Source organism: Cygnus atratus, chromosome 6 (genome assembly GCF_013377495.2).
Source record: "Cygnus atratus isolate AKBS03 ecotype Queensland, Australia chromosome 6, CAtr_DNAZoo_HiC_assembly, whole genome shotgun sequence".
Classification (NCBI taxonomy): Eukaryota; Metazoa; Chordata; class Aves; order Anseriformes; family Anatidae; genus Cygnus; species Cygnus atratus.
In genome coordinates, this window is record NC_066367.1 from 25,856,877 (window position 1) to 25,880,648 (window position 23,772).

Below are 23,772 nucleotides of genomic sequence, written 5' to 3' on the forward strand. Positions count from 1 at the left end.
GTATAACGTGCACTTCATTTGCATTCTTCGTGTCTTTTCACTACTTTCACTGTGTACCTCAGAGGTGAATCTCTTGTGAATTTGAGTAATCAGCTGTTACTTCAGGTTTTATAAGGGTACGTTCTCTACTTGACCATTGGCTGTGGGATGAATTTCCACAGGGGTTTTAATGCAACTTCTGGTTACACATTAATGTCCTCAATACAAATTATAATATTAGGTAACTAAATTTTTGAGAATTTACAAGCTCAAGTTGTGTCACACAAATGTAGAGGCTCCTTGTAAACATATGGACCTGGTCCTCTCTGTAATTGTGGCAAGGCTGAGTGGGAATCATGGAGCAGGAGGTTAACTGCTGATGGATTTGCACTCACTGAACTAGCAAGTTTTCACCCAAAGCATTTGTCTTCTGTTTTATTTGCTCATAAATTCTACAATATTTTTAGTAATACCTTAATTGTTGTCACAACTATGCAGATACTAATTAAAAGACTGCAAATGGAGCAAAACATGTCTGTTCTATTATCCTCCACCCTTTACTTTTCCTCAGCCCTCTGGGAAAAGTGCTAAGAGAATTAGGGGAAGAGCCAGTACCCTCAGCTTAAACCCTGTCCTGGACAGATGTCCTGTCTGTCATTGGTGAGAAGAGCCTGGCACCTCCACAAGGTGATTCATCCTCCCTGTCGTATACAGTTAGGGTCCTGCCAGAGCATTCATCCCATCTTGTACTTCTGCACAGGCTATAAAAGGAGCCTATGCACATAGAGGCTTAACTTTTTGATAATTAAAAAACAGAGATGAATCCTACCTGAAAACAGTGTGTATTTGTAAGGCATCTCAGTTTTTTAAAGTCAGTGATCATTCTCTCCTTTGCCCCCCGTCTCAGCAACTTCTTGCTTCCTTTCTGCTCACTAACCTAATTGTAAAAAGTAACAGTAAAAATAACAGTAAAAAGATTAGCTAACAGTAAAAAGATTAGCTGCCATCAGCTCTAGACACCGAAGGTATGAGGAAAGGCCTAGCTGAGCTAGTCTGAGAGGCACTTTGAGGTTGAGAAGGGCGCATTTGTCCACACTTAAAAACATCAGAAGAAAAATAAATTGTTTTGCTATTACCTGAGCAGAAGTTCACAGTGACAGAACCTTGCTGCCCTTGCATTTGCTTGCCTGCCTTCTGAAAGGCTACAGAAACATCTCAGTCCCAGTCAGTATCCACAGCTACAGTTACCACAGCTGCCAGTTCCAGACTCTGCTCTCCCACTGGTTCCCTAATAAGCGTCTCCCAGTCCCTCACCCAGCTCCTTACCAACACGGTGTGGTGACAGCCCCATTCCCTGTCTGCACACTGTGCTTCTCCCCAGGGCAGAACCTGCATTTCTGCCACCAGCAGCCCTGGACTCTATGTTTCAGCAGGTGGAAAGACACCAGAGCAGCAGAGAAGGAGGAGGCAGGGTAAGGACACCCCTCCCAGCACAGGCTGGGACAGGGCACAGGGTGGCAGCACTTCTGAGGAGTCATCCTCACTGCTGCTGCTGCCAAACCTCAGCGTGAGGTTTGCAGAGAGAGGAGAGCAGGGCTGGTTATGCGTTTTGTGGTGTTTATGTTCCACTGCTGGGTTTGCAAGTGGCTCTGGAGTTTGTTTCGTTTCTCTCCTTTTCCTCCCATCACACATGCATTCTTTGGTGCTCCTTTTTCTTGGGCATTTACGCAAATATCTTTTTTAATGAGCAGGAATTTCTAGGTATAATATTTCACTTCAGGGTACGCTCTTTTTTGAAGCAATTCCACCTTTGCCCTACCTTTGCACTGTATCAAGTTAATCACATCCAATGAGAATTTAAACCTGTTCTGTTCTCTGTGCTGTACAAGTCTTCAGCATTGCTCCACTTACTCTCCCAACTGTTCTCTTTTTTCCCCCCTCCTCTTAGAGTATAGAATTTCATTTTTATCTTTTGAGATTTCTGTCCTACTTTGACTTCATCTGCTATATTTGTCTATCACTAGGCTAAATATTAGCATTACCTGATTGGTTGCTGTTTAGATTGGTATCTTCCCAACCCATGAAGCTAGATACACTCTGTAGAAAACAGGCTAACACCAAATTATTTCATAGCTTGGAACAATTCTGACCTGCTTTTGCACCTTGCATTTTCCCCTGTGAAATGTTTGCTGCATTTTTTTCCCCCCCCCAGTGTTTTATTTTCACATTTCCTATCTGAATGTAGTTTCAAATATAGTTAAATTGTGCCCTATATTCATAAATAGAAAAGTCTGCTTGGTTTTGTTGTGGAATGGATAGTTGTTTTTTCCACCTAGCTTGCAAAGCTAGAAGAATCCCACTCTACTTCTCTCTGCTGGCTTATTGTTTTGTCTTTGCTAGTTCAGCTGCTCCCTTGCCAGCTTTGTTTTTTGGTTTTAATTCCTTTTTTCCGTTTCTCCATCTTGCTTCAAATTTTAGCCCTTTTGCATTTTGATAATTTCAATTTTCTTGCTGCCATAAATCTTTATCTTAACAAGCATAAGCTTACTAAAAAAATAAGATGGAGAGCAAGTAGCTTTATGGTATCTGTTTTGCCTCTTACAGTCACAGCTCTGTAGTTTCTCTATAAAATCACATCAGCAAATAGTGCCAGCTGCAGAAATGCACAACTTCACAGTTACCCTTACCTTGCTGGCAAGTGAAGTCTGATTAATTTCGCAGAGCTACTTCCTCCTCTTTGGTTTGAAAAGACTGGACTAGCTGGGGGGCTTGTATTTTCCTCCTAGCCATACCTGATCTTTCCAAAGCAGCTGTCTCCACATTGCACCTAAGTCATGCTAAGCTAGCAGCTTCCACTCTTGATTTCCATCTTGGTTTTTCCAGGTAAGCCCTCTTACTGAAAGATTTATACACTTCCCTTATTTCGTCTCCCGTTTTTATTCCCTTGCTGCGTAGTCTCTGCACCATACCCCGTTCTATCATGTTGTCTTCCACTTCTCCAGCATTTTACAAACGCTCTTCCCAGGGGAGTTTTTCAGTAAGGACCCAGTTGTGGGAAACAGGTACTTACTCTAGACGCTATGCCACCTTCTAACATATAACAATATTTTCCAGGCTTCAGCGTTATACCTTGTCATTTGGATGGCACTGAGATTCTTAAACAATGGGTGTAGTGCAAGATCCCCTATTAAGAGGGGTCTTTGTTTTTTGCATGATTCTGTTGACAAAACGTGAGCAAACACTTGCTAACACAGTCCCATTGCAGCTAATGCAGCCATGCTTTTGATTGAAAGTGTATGTTTGCACAATGAAAGCACTACTCTGAAACTTGCTCTGAATAGAACTATGCTTTTGCTTCAGTCTGTGTAGGGTTTAATACACTTTTAGATGTAAGAACTGATCAGTGATATTTGTTAAATACCATTCCCCCACAATCTTATCTGCAAGATGCTGACATTTGTGAATCCTGAGCTCCATACCAATGGATGTGCAGTGTTTGTTTTTGCATCTGCCTATGTGCACACCCACACCTGCAAAACTGTATTTTCTACTGTTCTCCCTTTCAGTTCTGACTTTTTAGTGTCTTGTTTGGTAGCGTGACTGCTTGATGTTCAGCTCTGTAGCTAAATCCTGCCTTGGTAGAGGGGACATCTCAAAGCTGAGAAAGCGTTCCAGATAACTAGATATCACACTAAGCAGTGTGAGCCATTGGTAGTAAATTCAATCATAGCTAATTGCTTTTGATGTTTGCAACCACATGTCTAATTAAGCAATGCATTTCATTTGTTTAACAGGAGGCTTGGACTGTGCCATCGGTGGCACAGTTGTTTGTCCCCTTTCTCTCAGTTCCTTCTTTCTGTTTTCTACGCTGTACTGGATTAAAATACAATTTCCAAATGCTTTTGACCTTTACATAGACTATACTTTTTCCCTCCCTTATATTGAAAACCTGTGGAGAGCATTTCTGCCTGTAGCCGAAAACTGGGCTATAAGCATTTGCAGGACTAGTGCTACAGTCACCGTTTCCTTCACAGGCATTTTCTCATTAGCAATGTTTTGATATAATGGATCACAAGGCTACCTAGCTAGCAGGACATTCTTTTCAGTAATTTGCATGCAACAAGAAAAAAAATTGGCTGTGATTCAGATACAGATCATTGCTTCACTTTCCCCATTCTGAAGTGTGTATTTTTATCCATCTCTGACCATTTTCATTCCCTGTCAAAAACCATCTTTTATGCTTTTCTTGATAGCTCTATGTTAATCTAATGTTCAGTAATCTGAAAAGCTTGTACTATATCATCAAAACAACATTAATGTCTTTGTACCGTAAAAGCCATGGGTTAGAATCAATTTTATGTCACAGCTATCATCCTGATATAGTTGTAAAGCTCTGATCTGAACTAGATTGTCATGATTTCTGGGACATCTTCTTTTAAAAGCCTATCTAGTAAAAGCGACAAGTTTAATACAGGTAATTATTTACCAGAATTGAAGCTACGTGTTCTTAATCACCTAAATTAGTATTAGGATACCTACTTCTGGGGGAAGCCAGCTGGCAGTCCTTCTAAAGGAGCTGGGAAGCCTGTTCAATTGCACTGTCTACAAAAGACCGCTTGCTTGGCTGAGACTTTCCCTAAAGCCCTGCTCTACATCAACACCAGCTCCAGTCCCTTTGTACAGCTGGACCTTGCTTATCTGGAGCAGTTAAAAGGTTACTGTCCTGCTTTATATGAGAAGATTTTGGATGAGAGGTAGTTCTGGATCATGTCCACTTCTTACATAATAGTATTTGATACAAGGGGAGTAGCAAAGGGACACCTAAGCCTTGAGGAAAGGCTGTTTAGAAGAAACAAAGATCATCTCCCACCTCCCACTTCTATTCTTTGCCTCATTCTGCCTCTGCATCCCACGCTAATTTGAATAAATCACCTGAGCTTTCCTCTCAGCCTTCTGCTAGCATCCTAACGCACTGTCTCTGATTCCAGGTCCTGCTTGTTCCAAGGCACTGGTGGCACTACGTGGAATCCATCGACCCCATCACCATCAGCGTAAACTCATGGATTGAACTGGTATTTTCCTTTTTATATCATGGTGCTGTAGCATTTCCATGTGTGCATGCATTATAAAAAGTAGGAAAGCCGATATAATCCTGTCCCAGATCTGATGACCCCATGAGCCAACTTGAGTGGTTTCAGTGTGCTCTTACATTTACATAGCTTCTTTTATCCTCAGGGATAGCAGAAAGCTTTGCAGACTTGCACATTCTCCTAGCATCATTTTTCAGCCACCACTAAAATGCAGCTATGCTTTGCCACTGGCATATTTGATTCAAGTTTTATTTTCTAGAGAAAACAGGAGGGAGAAAAGAAAAGCATCTCTAACAAAAACCGTGACAAGGATATGACCTAGACAGAGGAGTGATTCCACTCAGAACTCAAGCTGTGTTTCCTACTCAGTTGTATTGAGCAGGATCTTTTGCAAGGATTAAGGTTGAAGCATTTTGTCCCTTGCCCATCTGGTTCAGCCCTATCAGGTTTTCTGTATTCAGCAGCTGGTGAGGGAAGAGCCCTTATGGTTACGGTTTTTCCTGAAGAACCTTCCAAGGCTCCAGATCTAAAGTGCCAGTTCAGTCATATGCAAGTTTACCTCAATCAGGCAAACAAACACAAGCTAAACTTCTCATGTCTGATTTCTCTGGGACTAACCAACATTGTGCTGAATAGGGAATGACAAACAGCAGCTTCATCTCAAGCACATGCTTACATGCAAAGCTAAATTAGAATTTAAATCAGATTAATGTGATAGAAAGGGGGTGGCAGAGGATGTTTGAATTTTCATTTCTCTGTGATAGTTTTGATTTGCCGGGAGTTGGATTTTTCTCATGTATTTAATTAATTTTCTTTCCCCTGGGCTCTGATTTTTCTTGCTCTCCCAGTATATGTGGGATGGTTCCAGGGATATCATCTCAATGCTACAGAAGGTTTTCTGATTCAAATTACTTCTTCATTAATCCTAGCTTAATATTAAAAAGGCCCTTTAAATTGGCATTTGAAAGCTGCCTCACTAAAATGAGTATTGCATTTTTTTGCACCTTTATTAGACTGGAAATCTGCAGGGGGATGAACACATGCGTTCAGCTGCCATTCAAACTACACAATACATTTCTCATACCGACATCAAACCAAGCCTTTGCAGAGCAGAGGCAAACTTGGCTATTTTCCTCATGGAGAAGTTTTCCAGATGAGACTGCATATGTAGAAAGGACAGCAGGCCCATAGTCTGTACTGACCTCGTACACAGTCCTGAGTCTAGTGCCAGAGAAAGCACCAGCAATATAACAGAGCAACCATTTAAGCCTGCCTTAAATTCGAGCAGCCTTTGAAGTAACTTCACCCCATGTTCCTGAAGACCCCCACACTTGCACCCTAAGTTGTACCTCACAAATTCCACCCCCCACTGGAGGAGCAGGTCAGAACTGGATCAGTTGTGCTGGGCAAATAGCTCCCAGGTGGCTGGGTTGTATATAACCTGTTTGGGTTTTTTGTAGCTGGGAAAAAAAAAGCGGAGCTAAGCTCCATGGCCTTTCTGGTCATAAAAGTCTTGGTGAAGTGACAGATCTTGTTGGTGACAGCAAGTGCAGACAGTTGCGTATAGATGGCACGGTCTGCAGAGAAGTGTTTGCTGGATTTTGTTAATGAATGACCCCTACCCCACCCCCCCAAAAAAAGTTATGAAAAGCAACCATTAAGAAATATAACCATTGCAACTCAGGTGAAAGTTCCTTACAGATATTATCCCTACAGATGTTGGTGGCAGCACTTTGGTGTTGGGCAGCACATCTATGAAAATTCTGACACGGATGCTGAGAAACAATATTGAGACTATTTCCATTACCAAATCAAGCAGTTCTTGCTTGCAGCTGTTACCAGCTGCTTTCATATTGACAGATGTGAATCATGCCAACATTTATAGTCCTAGGGAAACCATTAATTATATTGGCAAGCCTTTAGAGTAGAAGTTTAATTTGTTTTCAGCTGGATGTGAGCTGCTCAAAGCACTCCATGCTTCTTAACATTCTCATGCAATCAGTACAACCCTGTTATCCATCAGACCAGGATGAATCCCAGGAGTGCAACACCCTAAATAATAATTTCCACACTTAAATAAACTGAGTGTTTTGTGGAGTTTTTATATAAGGCCATTAGTAAGCAAAGCATCCACAGCTACGCTTTCCCTTGCTTCTATCCCAAATTCTGCTTGGGGATCCAGATGAATTACTGCCTTCAACACTCTACTACCAAGATGCATGGCTTGCTTGACATGTTCCCTGAAGCCACAATTAGGCAATGCACTGTTGTGTGTTGACTAGGTTACATCTTTCTTCCAAAACCTGTATGTTTAAGTATCTCAACGAAACCAGATTTATGTATCCACTCCTAGGCATCTGTCATTGAAATAACTAAACTACCCATCTTGTTCAGAGAGTCTTATTCTCTCCTTTCACGTACAAGAAATCCAGTTAGGTGGGAAAGAAAACTAAAATAGGTCCTATAAAGTTTATTTCTGCCATTCCAGGCTAACTGGTACCCAGTTACCCAAGGGGATGATGGAGGAAGTGAAGGCCTAGAACCAAGAGCTAGTTACTAATTTAGTTGTTGGTTTGGCAGGAGAGCTTTCCTAGGAAATGCATTTTTCCTTTCTGCTTACATTTAAAACTGCAGTAGTATGTTAACTTCTGTTACTATCACATGATAAAATGTTTCCTGAATTTTAAGCCTCACTTTTGCTTATCTCCAGACCTCACGTAGTTGCTGCCTTGCTGTAACATCCTTAGTTTAAATACTTAAATAGATGTAATATGTAGATCTATAAAATTTTCTATGTACTTTCATGGTCCTTCTAGTCCTAAGGAGTCTTATAAATACATATATTAATTAAATGCTAACATTGCTTTGTAATTTCAAGCACCAGATTCAATTAAAAGAACACTAATAAGGAAAAAGATTATATACACACTAGAATCTATTTTTTTTTTTGCAAATCCTTATCTGCATGAGTAGTCACACCAAAGCCTGTGCTGTTACTCATGTAAGCTCTGTACACGAGTAGGAGCTTCAGAAGTCCAAAACCTTCTACCCACTTTACATACATGAGTATGGCTTTCTAGCTAAGGCATCTGTTTAGTTCTTGCCAAGATTCTCCAACTTCCTATAGCAATTCAAGTGCTAACCTGTCTCCAAACACTTGGTTCCCTTGAGGCAGGATGCAGATCATGAAGCCCGTGTAGAAGAAGCAATAACTCGAACGCTGGTATGTGCCATAAAATCAGCAGAAAACCCCAGTGATGAAGATATCTGGCTAAATCCCACAGAGGTAAGCACTCTTGCTCCATTACAACAGTGGCAGTATAGAATTACTGACATTTTGCTTAATTCTTTCTGCTATCTGAAAGAAAATTTTTAAATTCTTTCCCCCTAAGTAGGAAAAATAATCCATGGAAGATAATCATGCAACACTGAACTGAAACATTCCTCCTTTTAACCGAGTACATTTTTGGTGTTTTCTTAGGTTGAGGCAACATCCCATGAAATCAATCTCCAGTACCTGAACAAAGCAGTGTCTGCATATTTCAAGTGTCAAAAGGCAAGCGTATCAGAGCAGACACGTCCCAGTAGCACTGAAACAGAGCGAGTGACGAGCGCCTCACGAAAGAGGAGGAAAAAGCAAGTTGGCTGGGAACCAGAGGGCTGCAAATTACTAACCCACGAATTTGGCTTTTCAACATTTAAAGCAGAAAAGTTCCAGAAAATACCTTTTGGGCCTCACCTCATTCAAGTTCTACCGCAGTCTCAAGAAACAAGCTCAACGGGTGCAGTTGAAAGTGACTATAGAGATCTTCCCCATGAAAATGAAGGAGGACATTTTGGAAAATTACACTGCACCAGGAAGCAATTGGCAATGAGTAATGACTGCGAAACGCCTGCAAATCAAATGGATTCAGACAGCAGTCCAAATGCCTCCCAAACAGCCCTTTCTACCAATGATTTGCTGGACTGTTTGGTTAATCCACATGTCATCAGCTTAGTGGCTCAGCTGCTGCTGGAGAGAGCAGGAGTTTAATGCTCAAGTGCTTTATCATATTTGAAATAAAGAAGTCAAATAACAGCCTTGTTCTGGCTGTTTAAGGTTGGTAATAATTGAATGTTTTACTTTTGTTTCAAATACTTTTTAAAATGTAGACAAACACAGGTAATGGTTAAGTGGCAAAATGAAGTAGAGCTAAAATAATAACTGATTAATGGGGATTAGGAAGAAAAAGGTGTGTCAGAATTCCTCAACATTACATTACAAACAGAAAGTACAGTTATAATTCCACCTTGTTGTGTGAATGGGTGGTGTAACACATTGTACAGCTCTGAGCATCAGTGAATCATCTGTTGCTCTTTATAAGTCCACACATGAGACAAGTGGCTCAAACTGGAAGCCAAAGAGCAGCCCCAGGTCTCCAGGCACAAACAGAGGGGTGAAGTGGAGGGAGGCAATTTAATTGCTCTGGGGCATCCATGCAGAAATGAGCAGGCTGCACATTTCAGGAAGCAGCAACAGGGACTTTGAAAAGTGACTGAGTTAGTAGTAGGAAGCCATATCAAGCTCTGTCTTTGACCCAGATATGCACAGTTTCAGACTGTCCATCCCTGTCCTATTGACTGGGCTCAGACCCCAATGACACCTGTGTATCATCAGCAGTAACAAAGAGCCTGCTGGCAAGATGCAGTTCTTAGCTCCATCTAAAAAAAAAAAAAAATCCATGCTCTGACACAAACAGGAAAATGTGAAGACCGTTTCAATGGGATTGCACCACCACAATACTACCAGACTTTAAGGAACAGTCCTGTTCATATAGTTCATGTTTTTGTGTTGGCACCGCTGTGCCAAAAAGGATTAAAAATGAGTTAGGAAACGTCTTAGTCACATCTACTGCCTTTAGTGATTCACCAGGCTCCTAGGGAGCAAATCTGTAGAATAAGGCAGCACCATTTAGATACATTGGCATATCTCAAAAGAGCTGTGCTTTAATGACAGCCCACTTTCATCCTATTGTTACACTTGTCTTTTTTCTCAGGCTGACCACAGGGGCAGGGCCCAGCCAGAGATCACTGCTGCTGGAATCATTTGCACTGGGGCAAGGGGGCTGCAAATGGTTCATTTTAATTCACTGAACAAAAATAGTCTTGCAGTAAAGAAAGCTTTTATGTCTGGAATGGATATAGGTGAGGGAGAAAGAGTAGTAAAGTTCGAAGAGGAGGAGGACAGCAGCACCACCTTCCAATCCCCAAATGTACACCTCCTTAGCTTTCCTCTTCCCACTACAGAGGGGATCATTGTAACATCACCCTCCACAATAGCTACACCGAACATTTTCTCCGTCTGCATTCAGAATGACTACCCCTGTAACAGCTGAATGTTTTAACGTCTTTGCAGGACTTGCCCTTGTAGGCAGAGGCTCCATTACCTACTTTGGAGGATCTGTCTCAGAGACACTGTTAGCACAAGGCTGAATTGCATGTGTTCAGAGGCACATCACTCAGCGCTCTAAACAAATACCCTGCGTGTCTGGGGAGAGTTGCATTTTATGCCTGTCCAGGTGCAGCCTGTGATTTAAGGGCCAGGCTGTGGCCAGAAACCATTAGCAAAGGGGACAAGGAGGAGAGAGCGAGGCTGTTTATGATGCTAGGTGAAAGCACCAGAAGGACTTTATGTCTCAGAGGCATAATATAAAATCACAGTCATACACTCAGCATACAGGGGTAGAGAGAGAAATGACCGCAAATTTAGAAAGTCACGTATGGCAAACGGCCCACAGACCAATAAGAGAAATTTATAGCTCTGACCTGATTTGCAGGATACCGAATGCCGTGATTTCCGACTCTGTTTCTAAATTCATGGCCACTCTGTGGAGAAGCTTGGACAAGTTTCTACATATTCATGGCATTAAAAATAAATGATTTCTGACCTCTTCAGTGACAGCCTGGCTCAACAAAGAGCAGGAAACTCAGCCATCAAGCCCTCCAGTCAAGACAGCTGCAAGCAAACTGCTTTTCTCTGCAATCACTAAGGAAACTTTCTTCCCCCCACAGAAGGTATTCCCTGCTCACTCTCAGCAATGGGCATGGCAGCAGTTGAGCAAATGGTGACCTACAGGCAGCACCAGGATGGTTCCAGTAGTGACATGCTCTTCATCCCTGCCACAGCTAGGTGACAGTAAGAGATTGTCACCGTGTGGCCAAATGTGGAACTTAAAGCCCTGGGCCACTCCAAGCATCATGCTGATCTCCACACACAACCAGTCTGTCCCACTTGCCCAGTGGAAACCCTGGTCTTCCCTTCCCCAAAAGCAGCTACAGAGGGGTTCACGGGCAGGCCCCATTCATCTCTCTGGGGCTGCTGGACATCACTACTCACTGTCCCTGTGCACAGCACTCACCTAGGGATTTGCCCATTGCTTGTCTGCAAAGAAAAAAATACATTTCCAAATCAAAAAGTCCTACCTCTTAAGACAACAGAATGGGGGAAAACCCTAAACAGCCTCCTCAGTTTCAGTATTTCACATAAAATCTCCCTTTTACATTTCAGTGGGCAGCATGCTATATTCCACTGCACTGTTTCCCCCCACATTTGCATCTCTCAGGATGCTGCTCCAGCACCATTCTCGTGATACCACAGAACAACTCAACTGCAAAGCAGTGTCATATGATACAGCACGAGCCATAAATCGAAGTTTTAACTAAGAACAAGTTTGGCACATCGAGGAGGCAGAGTGAATCTTTCTGCAGGACTAATTGCCTTTTAAAAATAAAAGCAGTGCTACAAATCAGTGTGTTTGCCCACTAGGAAGGTCCTTGCTATATTTCTTAGCTGCAAGCATGAATGTTCAGGTGTGTGGTGTGGGCAGCCTTCCTTGGGTGGAGTTTCCTAATATTTCTGGTGTTAATAAGCTGTGGCTGATGCAGAATAACCATTGCAAAAGGGTTTTACCACCAGATTAAGTTCAATGGGGGAGGAAAAGTTACTTAGTGTTACTGACTGCACTACACTTCTCTGTTCTCTGGACAAAGAGGTCTGACCCCACAGCAAGGCCTGAAAAGCCACCTCACAGCTTTGTTGAGAGGCCTCAGGGTGCAGAAGGAAATTGTTGCATGGCTTGGTGCTTTGGAGACAGATTTTGCCATGTCTGTACAGCAAGAAGAGCCACGCATCTTGGAGGTGTCCTAAGCAGATGCTCCATGAGGAACTGGAGCAGAAACCCGGGGTCTCTGACTTCCCCAGGATCCCTGCTGAGGGACTGGGCAAGCCTTGCAGCTGGCAGAAGTGCACCATTACTTTGCAGCAGCCAAATCTCCCATGCATTACAGCTGTCGTGGTCCTTGCGGCATTGCTTACCTATTTGCAGAGGCAGTGTGGTGGAAAATGCATTGCTAGCCCCCAGTTCAGTGTGCATATTATAGCTTCCCAGTGAAACTTAGTGCTATGTTTGGAGGGCATAAACTTTGCCCCTTCCAAAGCTCTGGTAAGATTGTCCTAGCAGTGAGCTCCAATTCCCTGCGATGACCCATGAAAACCACTTCACAAAGGTCTGAAGCTGACGCTGCAAGCTGCAAGAACTTTTAAACCCAATTTCCCAGCAAAGGAGGTAGGCCTGCACCTTTGATGAAGGTCAGAAAGGTGGCTTGCAAAAAGGCTTTTCTCCTCCCTGTTGTGGTTCAACACACAGAGCCATCCCTACCCCACCACCCCCATGGGGGCACTTCTGAATTTGTGGCAGCCAGAGGGTTAAATTCATTCCTGAATTCCTCCCCCAACACTGCCATGCCCCCTCCTCCTGGACCATGCCTGTTCAAAAACACCTGGCCTCAAAATTCACCCTTCCCATTAAACCAATGCTGGCCTTGTTCTGTGCCCTGGCACAGCACATGAATCCACTCCAATTAGCAGCAGCCCTAACAAAGCAGACTGAAAAACCACCATTAAAATGAAAAATGATGTTGTGTAAATAGAAGGCAGAACAAGCGGAGCCATAATACAACTCATTGCCATCCCCAGACAAACAGCCTCATAACTTACAAGGAGCTCGATGCCTCGAGTGAGTTTTAGACTGTTTTCCCCGGGGAGGTAATGCATTGCCTCTGCCCCACTCTGCATTTGCTCAGAGCTTTAGATTTTTTATCCAAAGAGATTAGGATCATTGCCGTTGTTAAAAATGGGGCTTTCTGTTGTGTAACACTCATTCATCGAAATGTGGCTTAATTTCTTGTTTGCTGCTACACATTGACTGAAAGCTAAAGAACCGCAAGGATCCACGCTACATGCCGTGCATAGAGCATCCCCAGTTTAGCCACAACTGTCTTCTGCTGGCACCGCCACAGCCCCATCGCCCACCCAGCCCTGCTCCCTGGGGACCACCCAGCCCAGGCCAGCCTCCTCCCCAGCCACAGACAGGGTGGGACCAAAGGCCTCCGAACAGCCAACATGCTGAACTCTAAGCACATGAATAAACTTGATTGCCACCAAATTGCACCCATGAGGAGGAGCCTCATGGGCAAGTCAGAGCCAGAGAGAAACAAGGCCAACTCTAGGATACAACACATGACATGCCATCAGAATCCTTCCCAGCCCTGTAGCTACTTTTCTGTGCCAGCTACATTGTCATTTTTAACTTCAAAATCATGTTTAAAACTCTATTAGAAGAATCACCAGAGCATGGTATGACAGAAAACAGACCTGTCCTGGCTAGGGCAGGAGAGAAGGGAAGAGATGACCAAGCAGGTCTTCCATATCTTTGCCTCTTTGGAAAGTTAATTAGCAGGGCACAGTAATGCTATTTGTGCATTTAGTGCATGCGCCGATTACAATAAATTCTGTCCCGCATAGTAAAGTCAAAAGCATCTCACATTCGCCAAAAAGCAATCAGGACCAATTAATGAAGATGTAATTTCCCCAGATGCTGCTATTAACATAATTCATAGTGTTCCTAGCAACGTGAATATAATTAACCCAGTTAGCCACAGCTCTCGGCACCGCCACACCGAGCTTCCTGTGCCCGTAGGGACAGAGCTGGTCCTCATCCCACCTCTGTAAGGAGGGGATGGGGACTCACTGACATTGCCCAGGGCTGTTTTTACAATAAGAGTGATGCTACAGCCTTTATCCCGCAGTTTGGGGGATTCAAATGCACCTCTCCAATGGGATGCACAACCCCACAGCAGGCCCAACCCAGGAAAAAGCACACACAAGTCAAGGGCACAGCAAAAGTTAAGACAGTCTCTTAATCCTAGGTGCCTGTTGGCTCCTTTACCGCCATTTTTCCTGGTTGATGCCCCGTGTAATGACACAGTAAGTGCACTGCTCTGCCTTCACAGCCATCCGAAGCGCAACAACTTACTGTTGGAGAGCAGCAGGACAGGCTGGGAGCTGACAGTGTCCAGTCCCACCAGGGCAGCTGACAGGGTCCATTAACAGTCCCAGACACAAAAAGCCACAAAACACATCCCATGTTCTGCCAGGGAGATGAGCTGGGAGCAGAATGAGATAGGACTGAAAACCTGTTACCCCAAAGGCCCAAAGCCCACCCCAGAAGGCCCAGAGGGGAAGCTCAAGGCCTCCAGCACAGCCCAACCAGAACTGCTGGCCTAAGGCTGCACTTAAATGGTGTCCAGGGCCCATGTGGGGGTGTGGGTCCCAGGTGAGGCCAGGCAAGACCATTAGGCCTTTGTGAGCTCATCCTGCAGTCATAACAGCACCGTGGCAGCCATCAAGGCATTGTGAGGTGCAGCTGGTGCTTGCTGCAGGCTGGGAGCCATGGCAGAGGCCAAGCCTCCAGCACTGGTGGGACAGTCAGCACAGGTGGATTTCCTCCCTCTCCTGGTCCCAATTTGGCTCCACAGCTGCTCCTGGGGCAGCAAGCTGGGGTGGGGAGGAGAAGACCAAGGATCAGGTGTGTGTGCTGAGGCTCAGGCCTTCTCCTGTCCCTTACATAGGGGAGATGATGCTGGGCCTCCTGCAGACCCCTGGCTGTTACTGTAGTGGTGAAGCGAGATCAGTGCTCACTTGCAGGGACAAAGGGTGTCCTGAGAAGACTTCTGGGTTGTGTGTCTGGGCTCTTTTTTTCCCCACCCTGCTCCATTTTCGATGAAATTTCACAACAACAAAAAACTTGGGTAGTGTTTCTTAGCAGCTCAAAAGAGTTGGAAGGGCTTTTCTGTCCTGAGGGAAGAGCCCCTCATTTCTCTCCCTGCCTTTTTTCTAGCAAGAGACGAAAAAAGGGGACATTAAAATTTATGAATGCTTTTTTCCACAAGTGTGGAAAGTTTTCAAATGAATTTGATCAGTTCTTTTGATAGCTGTGGTCAGTGGGGAAGCTGATTTCCCTGGGAGCACCTTAATGCTCCTAGGATATGGGGGGAACTTTGACCAAACCCTGTTTCATAGCTGGAGACCACAAGCACTTTAAATAATTCATTGATTTTTTGCAATTGATTTAACTCAAATCACCTGAAAATATTAGGCTCAAAAATGTGGATAAGTTGCTGGGTCAGAAAAGCAGGACATTTTGATGAAAGTACAGACCTCTCGGAGCCAGTCAGTAGTTTAACAATTACCCAGTGTAATAGCATGGAAAAAGATGCTGTGGACAAAGGTGAGATCACTCATGTTAATTGAAGGATCCAAGCCACAACGTTCCTGCCTTAATAGTGGATTTAAGCTGCGGCATTGTAAAGCAATGGTAGAATGGACACTGCTTTAATGCAATTAAGGAAGAAGCAGGGAATTAATGAGTGTTTCCAGGGAGGGGCTGGGGGAGCTCTGCCAGCTCCCTACTGGCACCTGGGCTTGGGGCTTTGGTGGCCATGAGGGAAAGTGGGTGCCAGGGTGAGATGCTGCTGATGGGCCACCATGCTTCTGTATACCTTCTAACACATCTCTTGTGAAAAATTAACACATCTTCCCCATCCTTCCCCCATGGTGTTTACGCCTCCATCCATCACAGGTTTTGCTCAAGGGGTGTGATTTGGTGCCCAAGCCCAAAGATGGGGTCACAGGTCTGCACCCCTGAAAGGGGAGACCCCGAGGAGGGGACCCAGGTGCTGGTCCCCTCCATGCCTGCTCTGCACAGTGCAGGTAATAACATGCACAGCACACGCCAAGGTGGCTTCTTGAACAGCTTTTTTTTTTTTTTTTTCTTTCACCAGAGCGAGCCTTTTATTCTCCCAGCTACAGAAAATCGATGCCTCTTTTCAGTTAAAAGTCCTGGCTTGAAACTTTGGGTGCCTTAAATCATCTTTGTGTGACTGGAAGGAAGGCAAAGTCCTTCTCTGCTGCCAGCAGCCCTGGCACAGGAAGGCGGCTGCGGGCAGGGCGAGCGGCGGGGGCTCAATGCCCAGTGCTGATCCCACTGGGTGTCACTCAAGCCTCAACCAAATTCAACGCGGAGAGATTTAAGTCTTCCCTTGGGATTTCTCTGGAATATATTCTTCTGGGAGAAGAACTGACCACTTGCTTTTAACATTTTTTGGCAAGGCTTTACCTGCCTGAAACATGGGAAGCATAGTCAGGGCCCCAGGAATAACTTTTAACAATCCTCTACCCCAGACTTTTCCCTCCCTCCCACTTTATTTAATTTCACCCACTTGAAATCAAGAGGGGTGTTGCTGAGCCTGAAGGCATGGCTCTTTCGTCTCGGCTCACAAGGAAGGAAAATAGCCTTGTTCCTATTTTCATGCTAATGCATGAAAAATCTTCCAGCCAAATCCCCGTTTATCACGGCAGATTGAAGGGCACACAATGGAGGGGTTCATTGCACTCCTGCATTTTACCTTGTACCTTTGTTTGTGTTATAAAGTGGTGTGAGCAAGAAGATTGCTTTTTCTTTTAGGTGCCACAGGACAGAATATTCACATCAAAGGGAAGCAAGGACTGACACGGTTGCACCTTTAGCTTGAAAATGGGTATATTTCCCAACAATTGGGAGAGAAACGTGAGGTTTGAGGCATGAGCTGACCTTCAGACTTCATTTTTTCCTCAGGAGGGAAAAGCAAAGCCACCCTGAGCCACATGGGGGTCCAGGGCTCTGCAGTTCCCCCAAGTTTCAACAAGTGAAGCAGCAATGCTGATGATTTTCACTAACCCAAATGATGTCTTTTAAACGGTTATTCGCACAATTAATAGAGAAGTCAAATAACCCAAATGAATGATAACATTTTAAAGTAATTATTTGCTGCAAATGAACACAAATGATTTCAATATATAATGCATTAGCTCCAGCAGCTGGGAGATTCATCACGATTCGAGGTGTGCTCAGAGCTGGGGCCCTGCCTGAAGTCTCTGCAGCTGTAAATCCTCATTTTCTTTCCTCCAGTATAAACTTTGCATAGATTTCCCTTCCAAGTGTGCAATGAGCTTTTCCTTTTCATCCCTCATTGGCTCCACTTTGTGATCCCACTGGAGGAACCTCAGCACAGGACACAGCCCAGCCTGAGGCTCATTTGCTCCAAAGCCTTTTTTTTTTTTTTCTTTGCTTGAAAGGCATGTTGTGTACAAGAAGAGCTGTTTGATGGACCCTCCCAGCAAAGTGCCCATCAGAGGGTGCAGCAGGGCTGATGCTCACCAGCCCCATTTCTCCCAAACCTGGCCGTGGTCTCCCAGCCTCTCCCATGTCACCAGCTGGCAGGGACATCCGAGCACGTCGCCAAACAGCGACTGCCTCAAACTGATTATCAGGATGAGTATTTTGTGTGCGTGACGCAGCTTCTTCCGCTGAATTCAATCACGGCATGATTAGATTACATTCCCTGACACCTGTTTATTTGGGCCAAAGGAGCACGCTTCCCAGCCTTTAGTTTCATGCTTCCAGGCACCTGATACTGGGTACCACAATCAGCGGTGACAGAAAGTTTCTGTTTCGATTAATGAGCGAGCAAAGGAAAGGAAGGGAGAGGAGCAGGGACGGAGGAGGGCTGGTGATTACCCAGGAGGATTAGGGCTAATTGCCCTGGTTCACTGTCACTAGCAATTTCCCAGGCAAACCTGGAGGGCTGGAGACACCTCATGTGCTCGCAGTGTGCTTTTGCCACCTCCACCACTGCTCTGGCCAGCCCGGTATAATGTCCCACGTCTGGGGGACGTTCCAGGTGGCAGTGTGATGATGGGGATGGGACTGGCAGCGTGGCAAAAAGCTGCATCCCCACACAGACTGGCTCCAAAAACACCCTGCCAAACTGCATGGGGACAACAAGGCCTGAAACACCAGGCATGGAGGAGAAGTACTTTTCCTCTTCTTTTCCTTATTTATTCCTTAGAGCTAAATTTTTAGCCTTAAGTGCCCCATGCCAGTCTAGGAGCAGACCCCATGAAGCCTTCGGTGTGGAGAACAGAAGTTTGGAAATAACGTGAAGCTTTTATCCACCGCAAAACCTTTGCCATAAAACTTCATAAAGTGAATTTTTCCTTCAATGGGTCCCCTGGGACCTAAAAAATAAATATCTGAGGATTCATGTAGTAGTAAAAGTCGATAAAAGTCTTTGAAGCAAATAGGCTATTGAGGAATTACGTGTGGAAGTGAATGGATGGATTCCTCCATAAATCTCTTCACGGAGGTGCGCTGACATAATGAAGACACAGTAGGTGCATTAGGAAAAATCCCCTTTTTAATAACGGCTGTACCATGCGGTATTCCTAAAGCGACGGCTTGCCGGGTGGGAAATCCACTTAGCAGCTTTTAACTGGAGGGGAGGTGGAAGGAGGCGGCCTGGGCCGGGACCATGCGTGGCAGTGCCTGGGGGACGGCAGCGGCTGTGGTTGGACCCAGGGCCAGGCCGCGGCCTGTGTCCCCTCATCCCAGTGCCCGCACACCGGTGTCACCAGCAGCTCCCCTGGCCCCGCTGCCCACCCCAGTGCAGCCAGCCCCACGGATGAGCATTGCTCTCTGCTTTCGTTAGGATCCATTTCAGTTTTTCTGAGGAAATGTCAGGCCCTGACTGCAGAGGTCTCGGAGGGGTTTTGGCTGAGCAAGCATTTCTCTTGTAAACCTAAATATTTGTACTACAGCCGTGTAAACAGTCAACACTCGAAGGGTTTTTATTTTTAACCTCCCTGATTTCCAGCAAGGGATTAGGATGGATGTATTGTGTGGTCTGACATCGCCTTGTGCCATTTATTGCACATTGACGGGCTCAGTCTCCTTTCTGAAGGTGTTTCACTTGTATGGCAAATCCGGATGGATGGGAATTAGATGCTTGTTACTTTATATTGCACTGTCTACCCAGACACCAAATGTTCATCTGCGTGAATGCAGCGGCCCAAAATTTCGTCTGGCTTTCTCTGGGCAGGATTGCAGGGTGCTGCCGGGGAAGGAGAGCTGAAACCAGCTCCTGTGTGCTGTGCCACTTAGTTCTTTTCAAGTGCTTTACAGCAAAACATAGCTTGGCCAACGTGTACAAATGCAAAGAAAGAGCAGCCAAAATGCCGTGCCGAGGCAGCTGTGCTGTACAGACGTGCTGCAGACAGATGTGGCAGCTTTTCACCTGAATATTAAACAACGAGTAGAAGGCAGCCCAAGCCTCTGAAAATTAAAGGTCTAAATCCATTTACATTTACAAACTCTGTAAATAAATAATAAACCAGAACACTGCAGCTCCTGCTCTAAATGCATTCTGCATTGCTGTGATGTTGAAGCACTCCTGTATTTCTCTGCGTGTCCCAGGTGCTCTGGTTTACAGAGCCGTGCTCCTCCAAACGCACCCATCTCTTGTCACTGCAGGGCCCGCACGAGTACAATATTCAGTGCGAACAGCACACAGCGTTTGATGTTTGGTGATCCCGTACTGGCCCTGGAAGACGTGATCCTGAGCATGAGCTGCTCTCCGAGGCTCGAGCAAGCCGCAGGACCCCTGTCTGTCATGACTAATTGAGCCGATGGTTTTCCTCTATCGTCTGAAATGAACACAAAGGACCTAAGGAGTGTTTCGCTGAGTGGCTGGAGGTCCTTCTGTTCATTTGTTATTTCCCATTTTCAAAGTCATTCTTTGACTTTTCCCTCTGAACCCATTTCTCTCTGGTGTTGCAGCTGCTTTTGTCCTTCTGTCCTATTGTCACTGCTGGGCTGAGAACAATTCCTGAGGCTACACAACCGTGCAAGGAGCAGAGACACAGGAATGTTAGCCACGCAGCCGCCCAAAAACCTGCGGATTTGGGCATTTTGGGTTGAGTGCGACTTCCCAGGGCCATAGGGCGCATGGCTGGGAGAATGGCAGCACCAAGCAACGATGCGGCTGCAGGTCCTGTTACTTTTTTCGTGCCATTTCAATTAACGGTCCCAACATGCTGAACAGACCCATCTGGTGTTAATCTGTGGTTAATTGGGTCAGGCTGGAATGCAGCAGCAGTGAGCACCAGGCAGCTCTGAGTGCTGGCTCTCTACCTTGACCTCTCTGCCCCCATGCCATGGCGACCCCTGCACCTCTCCCCTCTCCACCACCCTCTGAGAAACCTGTGAAATTTGCTGCATTGTCTGGGACCCACTCCGCGCTGGAGAGACTTGTATCTCATTTACAGCACTCCACTTTCCCAAGAAAAATCAATGCTTGTTTACATTACTACCCTACAACCCCTATTTTAAAGTAATTCATGGCTAGGCCAACACTATTAATTTTATTAAGCCATTATTAGTGGGCAGATATTATTCCGCTCCATTGATCCTAAGTTGATGCAATTACCACTCGCGAGCCGAGCACCATATGTCTGGAAATTTCAATTCTGTTTGCAACCTGAACGGTAAAACCACACCGCGCCAGATGCTGGTGGTGGGAATCGGGGAGCCTGCTGATTTCCAGGCGGATTCAAAACAAGCAAGGAACTGCCCAAATTTTATAACTTAAATCCTTTTAAAGCAGAGGCAGTGATATCAGCCTGGATCTGAGCTATCTGTGAATGCACCGTGCCAAAGGCAGAAATGTGCTCAGATATTCTCCCTGAGCCTCCCAGGTCTTATAGTCCATAGAAATCTCATCAGTGTGGATTACCAGTTAACTGAAACATCCTCTGATGTGAACAGGACATTTTACACATGAAGCCAGCTAAGGTTAGCTCTATCTACACAGAAAATGTGCCAACCATCAGGAAGGGCCACATCCAGCTGAGGGTGCATTGCACTCTGCTTGCAGGGGATGGATTTCACCCAGAGGCCTCAGAGTGCATTTTCCTCTTTTCTGTGTTAAAAAAATAAAATAATATAAAATAATATTAAATTAAATTAAATTAAAATAAAATAAAATAAAATAAAGGAGCAGAGCAGTGTGGGAACATGAGACAAAACGGTGCAAATCCCACAGTCTCAAACATCCCCTGGAAAATCCAACCAAAAGAGCGACCATCTGATCATGAGAGGTCCCCAGGAGCAGAAGGGTACAGAAACCCCATTGGTGATGTCCGCCCCACTGAGTGGCCATATGGACACCCAGTGTGGGTCACAAGGGAAAAAAACTCTTTGTAGCCAGCGGGAATTCAAGACTTCAGTTAAAAATAAAAATAAGGACTCACCCTTACACAGCTTGGAAAAAACGTTAGCTCAGCCACATCCTTGTGTTCATGGACAGAAATGGGGTTTGTGCGTATTTGCAGGTCAAAAAGAACCTGCCACTCAGGGAATGGGAGAGAAAAGAGAGAGTTCCTGTGCCAGGAGCTTGCAGTGTAAATAAAAGGTGGTGGGTGGGAGGATGAGTGGATGGATGGATGGATGGATGGATGGATGGATGGATGGATGGGGAGTGCACATCTGCTGGGGCTGCCTCTGTCTGTGAGGCCAGGTGTCCCCCGGTGAGACTCGGGCCAGGGTCCCTGCAGGACAAGACAGAAGGTACCGTGCAGCTGCTGGCTCCTGCTGACGGCTGCTGCTCTGGAGGGAGCAACTGATTTATGGGGCCCACTGCACTCAGCTAAAACACTTGTTCAACATCATAAACCAACAGCCTCATCTCCCACGCAAAGCAAAGAAAGGGAGAAACAAAATGAATGCTTTTCTCCACAATTGAGATGTTTCCTGGCAGCCATGGAGTTCTGCAGGGCATTTGTACTGGGCAGTGGGGCAGAGACCGGCATCCCCACCTCAGCTGCCAACAGACTCAGCCACTGAGGTTCTCCATGTAGGGACAACGGGGAGGGTCCCCACTATCACTTGGTGCCCAGGACAGGGCACAGCAGGGCACGAGCATCCTCCCTGAGGCGCTGGGGGATGGAGGAGTGGGCACAGGGGCTCCCCAAACCCAGCATTTCATTAATGAAGTTGTTTGCAAGGTGGTGCCGAAATGAAAACCATGTCTGAGTGGTTTATTTAACCCTTTTGGAGGGTTGGAGACCAGGGTTGAAGCTGCCCAGCTGCAGGTGCCAGCAGCGATGTGTTTGCTGCAGAGGTTTGGGGAGCCTGGAGCATGGACCGAACCCATCCCTGGTGCTCAGCACCCTTCTCTGGGGGACAAGGCACACGAGAGCCCTCCCTGCCTCTCCCCACAGCTCAGAGACCCTGCTGGAAATGGCGGCAGGGTTTGGCTGATCAGCATGTGAGGATCTGCTTTATTTTAGCTGCCCCCAAAAGGACCGCATGCAGGGACAGATCAGATTAACAGGGCTGATGGAAAACATCCTCCTCTTTATCCCCCCTGACAGCTGCAGCCCTTTATCATGTCTGAAGACAAAGTTTTTCAGCCATCAGTTTTCTGCCTCGGGGCTTCGTTTCTCTCCGATACAAGTTTTCTATTTCTTCTCTGAGAAAAAATGAAACATTTTGCTGGCAGGTTTTCCAGCCACCCTTGCACATTAGGTGTGGCAGCAGCCAGGGCTGGCACATCCACACCCACCGCCCCATACGCTGGGGCTCTGGCAAGGACAGGGGTGCAGATGGCAGCTTGCTGGCCATGGCAGGGGGAGGAGAAGAGAGAAGAGAGAAGTGATTTCTTGCTGCTCAGCCTGGCACCACGTCCCTTCACCAGACCCCTCACGTCCTTTTCAGCCACATTAGTGACTTGCTTCCTGTGCCAGGACCAGATTCAGCCATGGTGGCATAACCAAGGTGTGGAAGGGGCTGGGACATATTTAAATGAAGACAAATATTCTGACCAGCCCCTGATGGGCCATTTTGCTGGCTTTCTTCACATCCTGCAAGGTCAAAGATAAGACCACCAGCAAGGGCCATGTCCCTCCAGGGAGGTGGAGGGACACCGGCGATGCGGGGACGGGGTCCCACTTACCAGCGTGGCATGGCCAGCACCGGGGTGTCCTGCTCTGAAGCTGATGCGCCATGTGATGGATTTGATGCACTTCACACTGAACTTGATGCATGGCTTTGGAACCAAATCCATCACCTCTTCTGTCACACTCCATATACCGAATCAGAGTCACCACCTACTGAATTAAAAACTTCACATGCAGTTCACATCACACCATAAATCAGGCTGAAATGGAATTAAATGCATTGTATGCTAAGAACTCATTAATCAGCCCATAAATTAAACATGGGACAAACCTCTTGGAGTAGATGTACCCAGATCTAGCCCCCAGAGCACACCATGTGGCTGAAGACACTGAGCTTCTCCACCCATCTTGGAGCATGTTTCTGTGCCAGGACCTGCTGGGTACCAGGGAAACCTGGGCACCCCACAAATCCTGCCGGTGGGCTCTTGAACCATCCAGGCCCCACCTGGGGGAGTTCAGGCCGGAGCCTGGAGGACAGAAGCAAGTCAGAGC

General features: G+C 45.8%; 1 protein-coding gene across 2 annotated transcripts in view; it reads left to right on the top strand.

Moving 5' to 3' along the window:
- Positions 1–9,185, top strand: part of HSPBAP1 (HSPB1 associated protein 1) — a 35,591-nt gene extending 26,406 nt beyond the window's left edge. For both annotated transcript variants that reach the window (XM_035572147.2, XM_050711682.1), the window contains exons 6-8: positions 4,968–5,051; positions 8,245–8,355; positions 8,551–9,185. In XM_035572147.2, the coding sequence (XP_035428040.1) occupies positions 4,968–5,051; positions 8,245–8,355; positions 8,551–9,102 (747 nt within the window). In that variant the 3' untranslated portion in view covers positions 9,103–9,185. The remainder of the gene's footprint in view (positions 1–4,967; positions 5,052–8,244; positions 8,356–8,550) is intronic.
- Positions 9,186–23,772: the final 14,587 nt, after the last annotated feature.